This window comes from Lagenorhynchus albirostris, chromosome 20 (genome assembly GCF_949774975.1).
Source record: "Lagenorhynchus albirostris chromosome 20, mLagAlb1.1, whole genome shotgun sequence".
NCBI classification, from domain to species: domain Eukaryota; kingdom Metazoa; phylum Chordata; class Mammalia; order Artiodactyla; family Delphinidae; genus Lagenorhynchus; species Lagenorhynchus albirostris.
The window spans coordinates 17,170,144-17,182,479 of NC_083114.1; the positions used below are offsets into that span (position 1 = coordinate 17,170,144).

At 33.1% G+C, this 12,336-nt stretch overlaps 1 protein-coding gene across 3 annotated transcripts in view; it reads left to right on the forward strand.

Annotated features, from left to right (window-relative positions):
* The window catches only part of NF1 (neurofibromin 1), a 250,631-nt gene that overhangs the window by 138,706 nt on the left and 99,589 nt on the right, over positions 1-12,336 (forward strand). For 2 of the 3 annotated variants that reach the window (XM_060134147.1, XM_060134148.1), the window contains exons 31-34: positions 3,660-3,722; positions 8,358-8,516; positions 9,567-9,664; positions 10,918-11,064. In XM_060134147.1, the coding sequence (XP_059990130.1) occupies positions 3,660-3,722; positions 8,358-8,516; positions 9,567-9,664; positions 10,918-11,064 (467 nt within the window). The remainder of the gene's footprint in view (positions 1-3,659; positions 3,723-8,357; positions 8,517-9,566; positions 9,665-10,917; positions 11,065-12,336) is intronic. The other variant, XM_060134149.1, reaches the window with a different exon arrangement.

Sequence of the window (12,336 nt, forward strand, 5' to 3'; positions counted from 1 at the left end):
CACCAAATCTACTGGGTATAATAGATGTGATTGAAATGAGATATATTATGGAATTTTTGTTGTTGTTTTTATCTTGTACCTAAATTACTCATAGGGTCTTTCACATATGAGGCTGGTCTACTCCTTGTTTTTTGTGTTGTGAAATGCTTGATCCATAATTTTGATTTTTTATTAAGCTCTATTGTGTTTGTGTCAGGTTTTCCCAGGACAGGCTGATGTTTTATTTTATGTAGAATGCTACTTATAAAATATATTGCATCATCATTCATGTCAAATTATTAGACTTTCCAACACTAGAACTGCAAGCAATGCTTCTGAGTTCAGATGTCCACAGTCACCCCCTACTTGCTAAGGAAATTGCATCTGTGTTCTTTTATGGCTTCCACTGTGTTTTTGATCGGCATATGCAGTTTCAGAAATGATTTAATCACTCCAAGGGAGATTAGTACAAATCCACGTTAGCCTGTTAAAACTGTGATTCTGGAAGAAACATTAGTGGGTCTGGAGTTTGGGACAGGGGCAGGTATAGGGGAAAAAATTTATGTTTTTATCAAAACCCATGCCTTTTGTGTCTTTTTCTTTGCAGAGTTATCCCCAGCCATTTGTTTTTTAGCACAGGGCTTTGGTTGCTTAGAGACATTAGCAAGATCAGTGAAATTGTCATTTAAAAAAGCTGTTTCAGGCTGCTCTTTGTGAATTTTTCCCCCCGTTGCTATTTATAAAGATGTATCTGCTGTATCTATAAAAAAATGTTTCATCATGTTTGTAGATGATGAAGCATACTTAGCATTAAAACTCTCTTAATTTAATTTATCATGACTTTTCCTGCCTTTTCAAAATAGCTCAAGGAAGCTTAGGAGAGCCCCACATAATTTTTTCAGCTAGTTAAATCTGAGACCAGAGGGTGGTTTAGTTATAATATGAAATCTAATACAGTAAGTAATAGCTTAAGTCTGGGCATTATTCAGGTTTCTCTTTAAATCCAATTCAGTCCTTTCTGTTTATAAAACTCGGCAGATAAGAAATGGTGAGCACCTATTAAAAATAGTCTGGACCAACTTCTTGGTTGGCCTAATAGTAACTGTTTTCAGAGAGCAAATGAATTTCTCAAGTGGCAGTGGCTTTGACTTTAGCTGGTTAGAAGTGAACGGGTCCTAACCACCTGGTTACATATATGGTCTCTAGTAGATTTTAGTAGAAATTCTTCATGTGGTTGTCTCCCTAAAAGAAAACAATTTTTGTATCATCAGCAAACTTGGAGTCCCATTTGATAAGGAAAAAGGAACTAAGTGCTTGGCACTTAGTAAGTACTTAGAAAATATTTAATGAAGGAATAAATAACCCCATTTCTCCCACCCAAGTAAACAAGATTCTTGTCAGCTTTCATAGTTAGGAAAGGAGGGAAGTGAAAATAATGCAGAAAATAATGCTAGTTGATAATTGGTGGCTTATTAACCACTATGTGTTGTGCTTTTTAAAACATTCCATAATACAATATCCCATATTACAACAGACCTGAATTATTGTATTAAAATTTCACATACAATTATTCCCTTTAATAATATTATTTAAATGTTAGTGCATTTTGGGGACGTATTGGATAAACTTATTGTTGGAATGTACAATACTATAGAGGAAATATATGCTATGTTATTTATAAATAAAAGTTTTTTAATAAGTGACTGATTACAGGAAATTTTACATTTACTAATTAAAAATGAAAAACAAATAAACTTTGATCTCAAGATATTCTTTCATTGAGTCTCCTTCCAAATGTAGTTTTTCCCTTAGTTTGCTCTTTTATTTTTATTCATCTTCCCTCTTCTGGCTTTTCCTTGCCCTTTTGACTTTAGAAATAACATAATGGTCCATTTGTACTTTTATGTTGTGCTGGGAGGGATAGTAGTCGATTGTTTTTTTCCCTCTAGTAAATATGTCTCCTGCTTTGGAACCTACTGGGGAAGATTTGAAAGCTGAGTATATTGCTAGCTAATAAATTTCTCTGAGCTTTAGGTCTTGAGTTAGTACTTTTGACTGTTAAGCCTTTTTAAAATCATGGTTTAACCATGTCTTTCATTTTATATGCCTCCTTACTTAGTGGACTGGGTTAAGATTATATAGGAATAGCCAACTGTGAACATGTGTTAGATTTATAACTGAGACATTTTCTCATGTATTTATTTCCACTTTTCCTCCTGATAGTTTTGGAATAATGAGAAAATAATTCCCAGATTGTATATTCTCCTAAGTTGTGGTGAGAGAATTCTGAGAAAGAGCTAAATATGATTCTAAATAAATGTCGTCTTTTCCTAGCAAATGTGCTTCTCCAAACAGAAGTCGTTTACACAAAAATTTTAAGGCTATAATTGATGGTTATATACTGTAATTGAAAATAAAAAGTGTATAAAACTGCATTTTGGGGATAAATTGGGTTACTAGTGCTTTTGTATATAGTCTAAAGTTTGAATCAAAGCTCCTTGAGGAAAGGACCATGTCTTCTTATTTTATTGCTTTCTTCCAGTGCTTAGAATGGTATCTAGCAAGTAGGTGCACAGTAACTACTTGGATGGATGGATGGATGGATGGATGAACAAATATCAAACTAATGCCAAGTTATTATGGGTTATGGTGTTGAATGCACAGAATTTTTAGAATAAAATGCCATGTATGGTGGATTAAAGAATTCTAATTTGTTTTCAAGATATTTTAAAAATAATTATTATGCCTAGTCTAGTCCAATCAGGAGTCTTTTAATTTTAACAGAGCTCTTTGGCCTAGAAGGAGCTCGGAGAGATGAAACCAATATGTCTCTGTGGGTTTTGGGGTTTGTGTGTGTGTGTGTGTGTGTGTGTGTGTGTTTTGGAGACATTCTGATAAATGGTCAAATCTGTGAAAAATTTTAAGCAGGCTTACAGTTTTATTCTGTAATTTTCTCTGCAGTTTCTTCACTTTAATATTAATGCTTATTTCTAGTTGAGCTGATAACATTCTTTTCCCAAACGTTGCAGAGCTTTTAACCTCCTCTGATTAGAACTTTTTCAGGAAGTAGCCTGCAAACAAAAATAAGTGAAATTGTAAGAGTAATCTTTCTTAAAGAGAGACTAGCTCAGAATCTCTAAAGTGTATTTTTCTATTATATTTAGCCATTTAATGTTTATTTTTTTAATCAGTAGGATAGGAATTCAATGCCAGCTATTGGAAAAAGAACTTTTTAAGTCAATTGAAGGATACACAGAGAAGTATATATAAATATATGTATCAAGAAAAAATTATGTAGACGCATAGAAGTGTTTTTAGAGTATGATCTATTTGTAATGAACATCTTATATAAAATTTATCAAAAGCTAGGATTTAACTGAAATGTAAATATTAAATATCCTCACATTCACTTGAGGAGAGCTTTTCTGCGATTTATAGCCAGAAATAGTAGATATGATTGTCTCAACATTTCTTGCTATTTATGCTTTGGCTTAAAAATGTAATAAAAATTAAAATCCAGAGATAAAATTCATCCCTCGAAATTAAGTTGATTCCTAATTTTTTGTTGATTCCATTTGTGTTACATTTTGATCATGTAATTTTATGTACAAGCCAACATTGTTTTTGTTGCTGTATGTAGTTGGTGCTGTGACTTGTTTGTGCTCATCTCTGTTCTGTAGGCAACTTGCCACTCCCTACTGAATAAAGCTACAGTAAAAGAAAAAAAGGAAAACAAAAAATCAGTAAGTTTGGAGAACTTTTTTTTTAGCTGTTTCTTTCAAAGCAAAACAAAAATCTTTTGCTGTTTGTTAAGAACATCTTCACTTCAGCCTATTTGACCTTCACTGTAAAATCATTCTACTAATTCTGGCACAAAGTAGCTTTCATTTCAATTAACCCTGGAATTAAGTTACATTGAAACATTCTCTGTGTTCCTTTGGTTTGATTTATCCCAAAGGTGTTTTGGGGGCATTTGTTGCATTGGATATCCCTGGTCTAATTTTATTATTTATTCTTTAAATTATAAATGAATGCCAAAGAAACTTAATTTCAAGGCCTTAGGAAATGCTGACTCTCTTCATTCTTGCTTCTTGTTTGCAGGTAATGTGAGTGATTTCTTTTCCTAGAGATGAAAGTTTTTCTTAATTGTTAGAAGTACATGGAAGGAAAGTGTCACTTTCTAATAAACCTTACCTAAAAGTAGCTAAAGTTTATTTTTTACTTCTTATATTTTTATCTAGACAGTCTCAGCCAGGATTTAGATAATTGTGCTTAGATTATAAAAATTCTAATGGTAAAACAAAACCACTTTTACCTTAGAGAAAATCATTATTAAACTATTGGGACTGAGAATTATAGTACTTCTGAAATAAAGGAAAAGTGAGCCCATATTTATAGAGAAACACCTTATTTGCAAAAATGATATGCATATACTTACCTGCTTCTACGAACTTGCCCTAATTTAAAAGGAAGAAAATTATGGTAGTCATAATTATTTTCTTCCTGTGAGTGACATTTGTCCAAAATATTAACGTGCATTCATTTTAAATTTGCCATTATCTGTCAGTGTGACCGATCTTTATCAGGCTCAGTACTACCTTTGTTCGTACAATCCAAATAAATCTAGAGAAAGATGTAAAGAAAAGCTTCAGGAGTCACGTAGGTAGTTTACTTTAAAAGGTAAAATTTAGTGTAGAGTATTCATCTGGTTTCATCTTTCATTTCTCGTCTGAGCTTTACATATAATAAATTTCTATTTTAAATTCAGAACTAAATTAAAATTTAGAGACATGCTTTTATGTCCATTCAAGAGATTCTTTTTTGGATAGGTTAAGTAAATTTGGTCAGCTGTGAGCAAATGAATTGGATTGGATGGCCATCTTACTTAATAAAAACATTTCTTTCTAATGCTTCAGCCTTCTAATTCTCAGCATATGTGGATTTAACATAATATACACCATCACTGTTGAAATTAATTTACTATTTCTAACACTCTTGTTTGGTGTTTTACTAATACCATTGTGTAGTATATCACATAAATTAAAATTCAGGCTTTCTCTTTTTCTCTAGAGCATGTTTTTTAGCCTTCCTAACATTGCTTTATTTATTAAGATTTTGTCTAAAATTGTTCCTTGAAATGTTTTTTTCTACTAGTGTTATTTTCAGATTTAAAAAAAAAAATGTTTCTGGGTAACACTAAGTTTTGGAATGTATTTCTCAGCACAAGTGATATGAGGTCCTTGTGGAAACAAAGGAAATCTAATTGGCAATTTAAGATATTTTAGAACACATTGCAAAGTATGAAGACAGTATAGTTATTATAAATTTAAAATGTTGGTTTATGGAGTTGTTGGCTTAACAGAATCTACTGATCTAAAAAGCAAGTTAACTTTCTTTTGGGGTGTATGTACCATGGATTGTAATATGTAAAATATGGAGAGAAGGTTCTGGCTTCTGGTTTGTAGCTGTGTAATCATATTATAGATAATTCTCTTTATCATACTCAAACATATACTGTAAATTAGATTTCCTTTGAGAAGTTGTCAACCTAACTCAGGTAATTAAGGATAGATGGGTTGTGATTCTCTTGATGATGTACAGTGTATGACTGCCTTTATTTGTAACCTGTAGTTCAGCTTTTATGGGGGGGTGGGCGGGGAGGTAAGTAAAGGGGACATTTGACTGATAATTGGTTTCAGCATTCAGACTGGCCCTACTTTGACCTTTTATGCAGAATGTCTTTTGGATACAAATTAGATTTTTGCAGATTAAAAATAGAAACAACTTGAGTATGTGTATATTATGAGGTAAAATTACACTGATGTTAATTTGTGGTGAAAGGAAAAGAAGTATTTTAATAAATTAACCATAAAATTTGTTGTTGAGCATTTTTATGGATATTGATTGTTTTATCAGGTTTTAGTTCCAAAAATATACTGTTATTGGTGAACTACATAATTATATGATACATGAAATAATATGTGTTCTTGTAGTGTGGATACTTTTGAGTTTTGACATGAATTATTTTTGAAGATGTGGAAGTTAGTGAAGGTGTAGTACCTTTCATAATTTTTACAATATTCCGTTAGGGAAATAATTCACTCAGATATTCATTAAATTCTGAGATTGAGTAATATTGAGTTTAAATCCGGTATAAATGTGCATCACACTTTAAAAGCTTTTCTGTCCTAGAGAAAACCAGGAAATAGCTACTCTAAAAGTGCATTTTAAAAGAGTTCTCTGTGTGCATATAAGTAATTGATTTTTTTGAGACACTTTCCCAGCAGGTTAGTATTTTACAATTAACCAGTTCTTTGGAAACCAAATTCTTAACTTTTACTTCTTTAAAAACCATTTCAGGATTTTAATGGATTAAACTGAATATATGCGATTCTTTTAAAACAACCTATTTGCAATTATAAATATAAAGCAGTTTTTAATCCTGTTCCTTCTTGCTAACTCACTCCTTAAAGGCTTTAAAAATTTGTAGGTTTGTTGAGGTGTTTCTTATCTTTTAAGATTAAAATTTGTGAGTTCTGAAAGAAACAATCAGTAGCAATGGTGGTCTGTGAACATTCTAAAATTTATGAAGAGTTTTGTCTGTGCGAAAGTAAACGTTCATTTTTCTGTTCCTACTCCCCGAAAGGTTAAACACTGTACTAGAGTAGTAAAAGCACTTGTGTTTTCTTCTTAATTCTGTTTCCAAAACTGTATTTCAGCTAAAAATAACTAAAACAGTATTTAGGTTTTAAAGCCATTCTTCTAAGACTGCTGTGTTTAGCCACCTTCACCAGTTTCCTCTTACTGAGGTGTAAGGTTGTCCTTCATGCAATAGCACTCCAAGTACTATAACACCAAGAAAGCTTCCTGAGCTATGCAGTATACATGAAGGTGAGAATATATTAGTTATAACTCACCCTTGTTATCACCTCTCAGAAAGATTTTCTCAGCTTTTAAAAAGTCATTCTCTAAAGTCTTATTTTTACTAACTTCCTGTCATATATAGTTGAAAATTATTTTGAGATTTTAGGCAGTGAATAAGAACACATTTAAAATGTATACCACATGAAGCACTGAAGGAAATAGAATGAAGTGAAATGATTCTTATTCTTTCCAGAGTTAATCTTGAGTCAGTCAGCCATGAGAATTCATGACAAGAAGTATTATTTTTTTGAGGCATTGTGAAGAAAACTAGAGCTGTGTGAGATTCTGCATATAAATCCTGTTTTCTCATTTTCCCCCAGTAGCCTTTGAAATGCAGGTTTATCCTTGGAATCCCAGAACATTGAGTGGAGTACTGCGGCCTTGCCGTTAGTCAACACTGCTTTAAGCAGCAGTTAGGCACGCTAAGCATGAATAGTTGTAGAGATTTAAATGTTATATGAGTGTTCTTTAAAAATAAATATGTGTGTTATCTGTAACAAATGTAAATTTCAGAAAACTATAATTTTCGTGTGTTAATTTAAAACAGGACATGCTAGGAAAAGATGGGAGCTGAGCCAGCTTCATAGCACTTTCCCAGTCTAATTTACCTTCAAAGTGGAATGTTTTATAAAGAGAAAATAAATCCATTTAAAATGTTGAGCTCACATTGTTTTTCAGTGTGGGCAACGATTTCTTGTATCTTTAACTTTTTTTATTTGACAGAATTACAAATTGAGGTACACATAGGGGTTCTCTCTTTTGCTGGTGGGATCCTGTTTTCTTTTAGGTCCCCAAGAATTCCCATTCCTCCATGGTTTAAATAATAAGTAGGCCCTTATAAAGCATTCTGATGAAGAAAAAGAACTGGCAATAATGTTACTTGTAAGTAAGTTTTTTCTCTCGATAGGAATCAAAGAAAACTAAGTTTTGTTTTGTATATGGCAAGCATTTTGCTCAAGAAATTTAATTGTACCTGGTATACAGCAAAATGTAAGTATTTACCATTAGGTATTGGATGTTTCAGGTATATGCTGTTGAAAACTTATTCAGCTTTGCCTTACAAGAGTTGACCACACTCTCATGTTTTGTAATCTTAGTAAAATATGATAATCCTTGTGTGAAAATTTGTTCTGCTTTTGTTGCTCATCAAATCTGCAGTATAAACAGTGATGATAAAATTAAGATCTTTTTTCAGATCTCTTCTACACAACTCATCTATGAGACTTCTCTTTTTTTCTTAGATGCCTTGATTGTGCTTTTAAATGATAGAGGGCAAGAATTGAGGATAAATTTTTGTTTACTGATGTTTTGGGAGTAGGAAAAATTAGACATGTGTTGTTCACAAGGATTGGTCTTTCAGCATTTTTGTGCAAAGTTTGACTTTCAAGCCCTTTCTTCCCATTTCCTTGTTTTAATTCAAACCATATACTGAATTCTCCACTCCTTGTTTTTAGGTGGTTAGCCAGCGTTTCCCTCAGAACAGCATCGGTGCAGTGGGAAGTGCCATGTTTCTCAGATTTATCAATCCTGCCATTGTCTCACCATATGAAGCAGGGATTCTAGATAAAAAGCCGCCACCTAGAATCGAAAGAGGCTTGAAGTTAATGTCAAAGGTGAAGAATCATTTTGATAAGATAGCTATTCAAAATTTCTCTTCCATAAATTTTCAGTTTTTCGTATTCACTGTACTTTCTCTTAATTTTTGAAATGCCCTGTGGTTTTCACTTATATGCTTTTGTTTTATTTTTGTTTATATTACAAAGAAATTCATTAGACTGATACCGATGGACCTTATTATCATTTGAAAATATTTTAGCAAATGTCTTCTGAAGATGGTTTTCTATGTAATCATTATGGAAATTCTGAAATGGAAACCAAAATGTATACTATATGATTTTTAAATTAAAAAATACATTAAAATTTTAATTTGTATTTTATATATGTAAATATATACGTGTTTATATAATTATATTCATATTTGGGAAAGCATAGAAACAAAACCAAGTATTTATTGAATAAGCAATAATTGATTTTTTTTTTTTTTTTTTTACATCTTTATTGGGGTATAATTGCTTTACAATGGTGTGTTAGTTTCTGCTTTATAACAAAGTGAATCAGTCATACATAAACATATGTTCCCATATGTCTTCCCTGTTGCGTCTCCCTCCCTCCCACCCTCCCCATCCCACCCCTCCAGGCGGTCACAAAGCACCGAGCCAATATCCCTGTGCCATGCAGCTGCTTCCCACTAGCTATCTACCTTACTGCGTTTGTTAGTGTGTATATGCCCATGACTCTCTCTCGCCCTGTCACAGCTCACCCTTCCCCCTCCCCATAACCTCAAGTCCGTTCTCTAAGAGGTCTGCGTCTTTATTCCTGCTTTACCCCTAGGTTTTTCATGACATTTTTTTTTTCTTAAATTCCATATATATGTGTTAGCATACGGTATTTGTCTCTCTCTTTCTGACTTACTTCACTCTGTATGACAGACTCTAGGTCTATCCACCTCATTACAAATAGCTCAATTTCGTTACAATAATTGATTTTTAACTACCAGTAGAAATTGTATCAGTGAGAAAATTAATATTTTTTAAAGAATGTATGAATGTGTAGCTTTCATAAATAAATAATCAGATCCTTTATAACCCTATTTTATTGTTTAGGTACTTCAGAGTATTGCCAATCATGTCCTTTTCACAAAAGAAGAGCACATGCGGCCTTTTAATGATTTTGTGAAAAGCAACTTTGATGCAGCACGAAGGTGAGCAGCCAGCCTGATACTTAGCCAGTTGCTCTGTTTGGATCAAATATTTTCAATTTCACTCAAGTCTATGTACTTGATCTACATGAAGCTCCTGTGTAGGTTGTTTTCTTTTTTCTCTCTTGGTCAAGAACATAATCTTATTTTATTCCACTATAAAAGACAGTAATGAAATAAAATGATATTCTTTATAATCTGGTAGTGATTTCCGTATTTAAAAACCAGAAGGGGTTTTTGACATATCTCCTAAAATAAAGGATTTGAGTTTGACACAATATGGAGGAGAGGAAGAAGGAAAAAGATTTCTTTCAGTAAAAACTAAAACCAGACTGGTACAGATAATGCATTATAGTGTATAATCACAGGTTTTTTTGATGTTAGAATATTTTTGATACTTTAATTTGGATATGTATGTAAACTAAAAAGTTACTCTTTAAACCACGTGATGCAAATGCGTAAGATTTTGTTCATGAGTAACTGGATAACTGTTGAAGTTCTATGATTTTAGAAAACTTGAGTTCTGCTAGGTTCCCATAACGAGCTAGTTGCTTCTCTTTCTCTCTCTGAGTTGCTGGTTTATCTGTAGAGTAGGTATAACACTATGTTTGCCTGTGAGTTGATTTTAGAGAAGCAAATGACATAACTTATGAGAAAGTGCTTTGTAAATGTAAGTTGACATCAAGAATTCTACTTTTCATACAGTGTGAATCTAATTGTTTTGGCTCACAGTCTAAGCTATACTTGTACAACACTCTCTTCCAATTTTTCATTATAGTTCCTGCGAACTTCTGTCTAATTGGAGTTTAAAAGGTGTACTGTTGGACTGCAAATCACATTGGAAAGAAAGTGAATGTCAGCATAGGATTTATATTCTGGCAGATTGACTACCCATAGAAAGTTAAAAGAACAAAGGTTCTGATCCTGGCTTTGACCTAAGAGCCTGTACAGACCTTTGGGGAGGTCTTTTGTCTTGTCTGGGCCTCCATTTCCTTATCTGTAAAGTACTGGCTTCTCTACGAAGTCTCATCTGTTTAAATTTCGTTGTCTGACCTCAGAGCCTGCTCTGAAGCTGTGGCCAGGTATCAGAAATGGAAGACCAACTTTCTCCTTGTCTCTTCTTGTTTCGTTTAATGATAAAACCTCCATATTTGTAATAGCAGTAATTTCACAAAGTTACTTCACATAGATTTAATTCAAGCGTAGATATGAGTATATCTGGTTTTTGAAATTCTAATAACTTTGCATTTTTGAAGGTTTTTCCTTGATATAGCATCCGATTGTCCTACAAGTGATGCAGTAAATCACAGTCTTTCCTTCATCAGTGATGGCAATGTGCTTGCTTTACATCGTCTACTCTGGAACAATCAAGAGAAAATTGGCCAGTATCTTTCCAGCAACAGGTAAAATTGCCCTGTCATGGGGATATTGAAAAGTCTCAGCTTAAATTTTTTTTTTTTAGTATTTATTTATTTGTAATAAATTTTTGGCTGTGCTGGGTCTTAGTTGCAGCATGTGGGATCTTCGTTGGGGCATGTGGGATCTTTATTTGTGACATGCGGACTTCTTAGTTGCAGCATGCATGTGGGATCTAGTTCTCTGACCAGGGATCGAATCTGGGCCCCCTGCACTGGGCATGTGGAGTCTTACCCACTGGACCACCAGGGAAGGCCCAGTTTAAATTCATACCAATAAAATTATTGGTCATGAATGCTTTTTACTTTGCATCTTCTTAGATAAGAATTACGATTTGGAAAGAGAAATGTAGACTCTTTTTAAAAGTATATAGGCAACAGGTTAAGTCATATTAAATGATCAACCAACCTACATCAGTGCTACAGACTTTTTAAAAAATATTAAGCTAAGAGGGAATTAATCCTCTGGTGGTCCAGTGGTTAGGACTCGGCGCTTTCACTGGGTTTGATCCTTGGTGGGGGAACTAAGAATCCTACAAGCCATACGGCACAGCCCCCAAAAAAAAAAAAAAAAATTAAGCTAAGAATTCACAAACTAGCCTTTTGGGTTTTCTCTGGTTTGCAAACATAATGTACAACAAGACATAGAGAAATTTAAATATACTAGAAGTTCAAGTGAGTATTGGCATCTGAATCTGAAGAGCAGCTTAATTCTTAGGAATTTAATAATTAAAACATTGCTATTCTATTGCAATCCTATAATAATCCCATTTGTGATACTCTGTATGCAAATAGCTTTATATAGACAATACTTAATAATTGAAAATTATTAATTTGGGAGTTGTTTCATTTGCTGTTTTTAGTTAAAGTCTCTTGTAGCCTGAATCATTTGCTGTCCTTTCTAGTTATGTATGTTTATAAAGGGCCCAAATTCCTACGTATGAGTTCTCTTACAAAGGTAAAATGAGTCCAGATTACTTTTAAATGGCAATAAAAATGGTTTGCTCATTCATGGGAAAAATAGAAGACCATAAAGCTAAGGCTAGCAACCAATTAGGAAATGGGAGTTTAAAAAAGAGAGCATTTTAATCCTTTAAGAGTTCTTAATGGCTTGAAGTAGACATGGGTTTGACTAATATGTGCCTAAGATAGAAAGAGGAAGATGCTTTCTGTATCTGTGTGGCACTTAAACTGTGGAACTTTTAAATGCAAGCGTTCTTTTAAATGCATTTTTTAAGCACAAACTCTTATATAACTTAC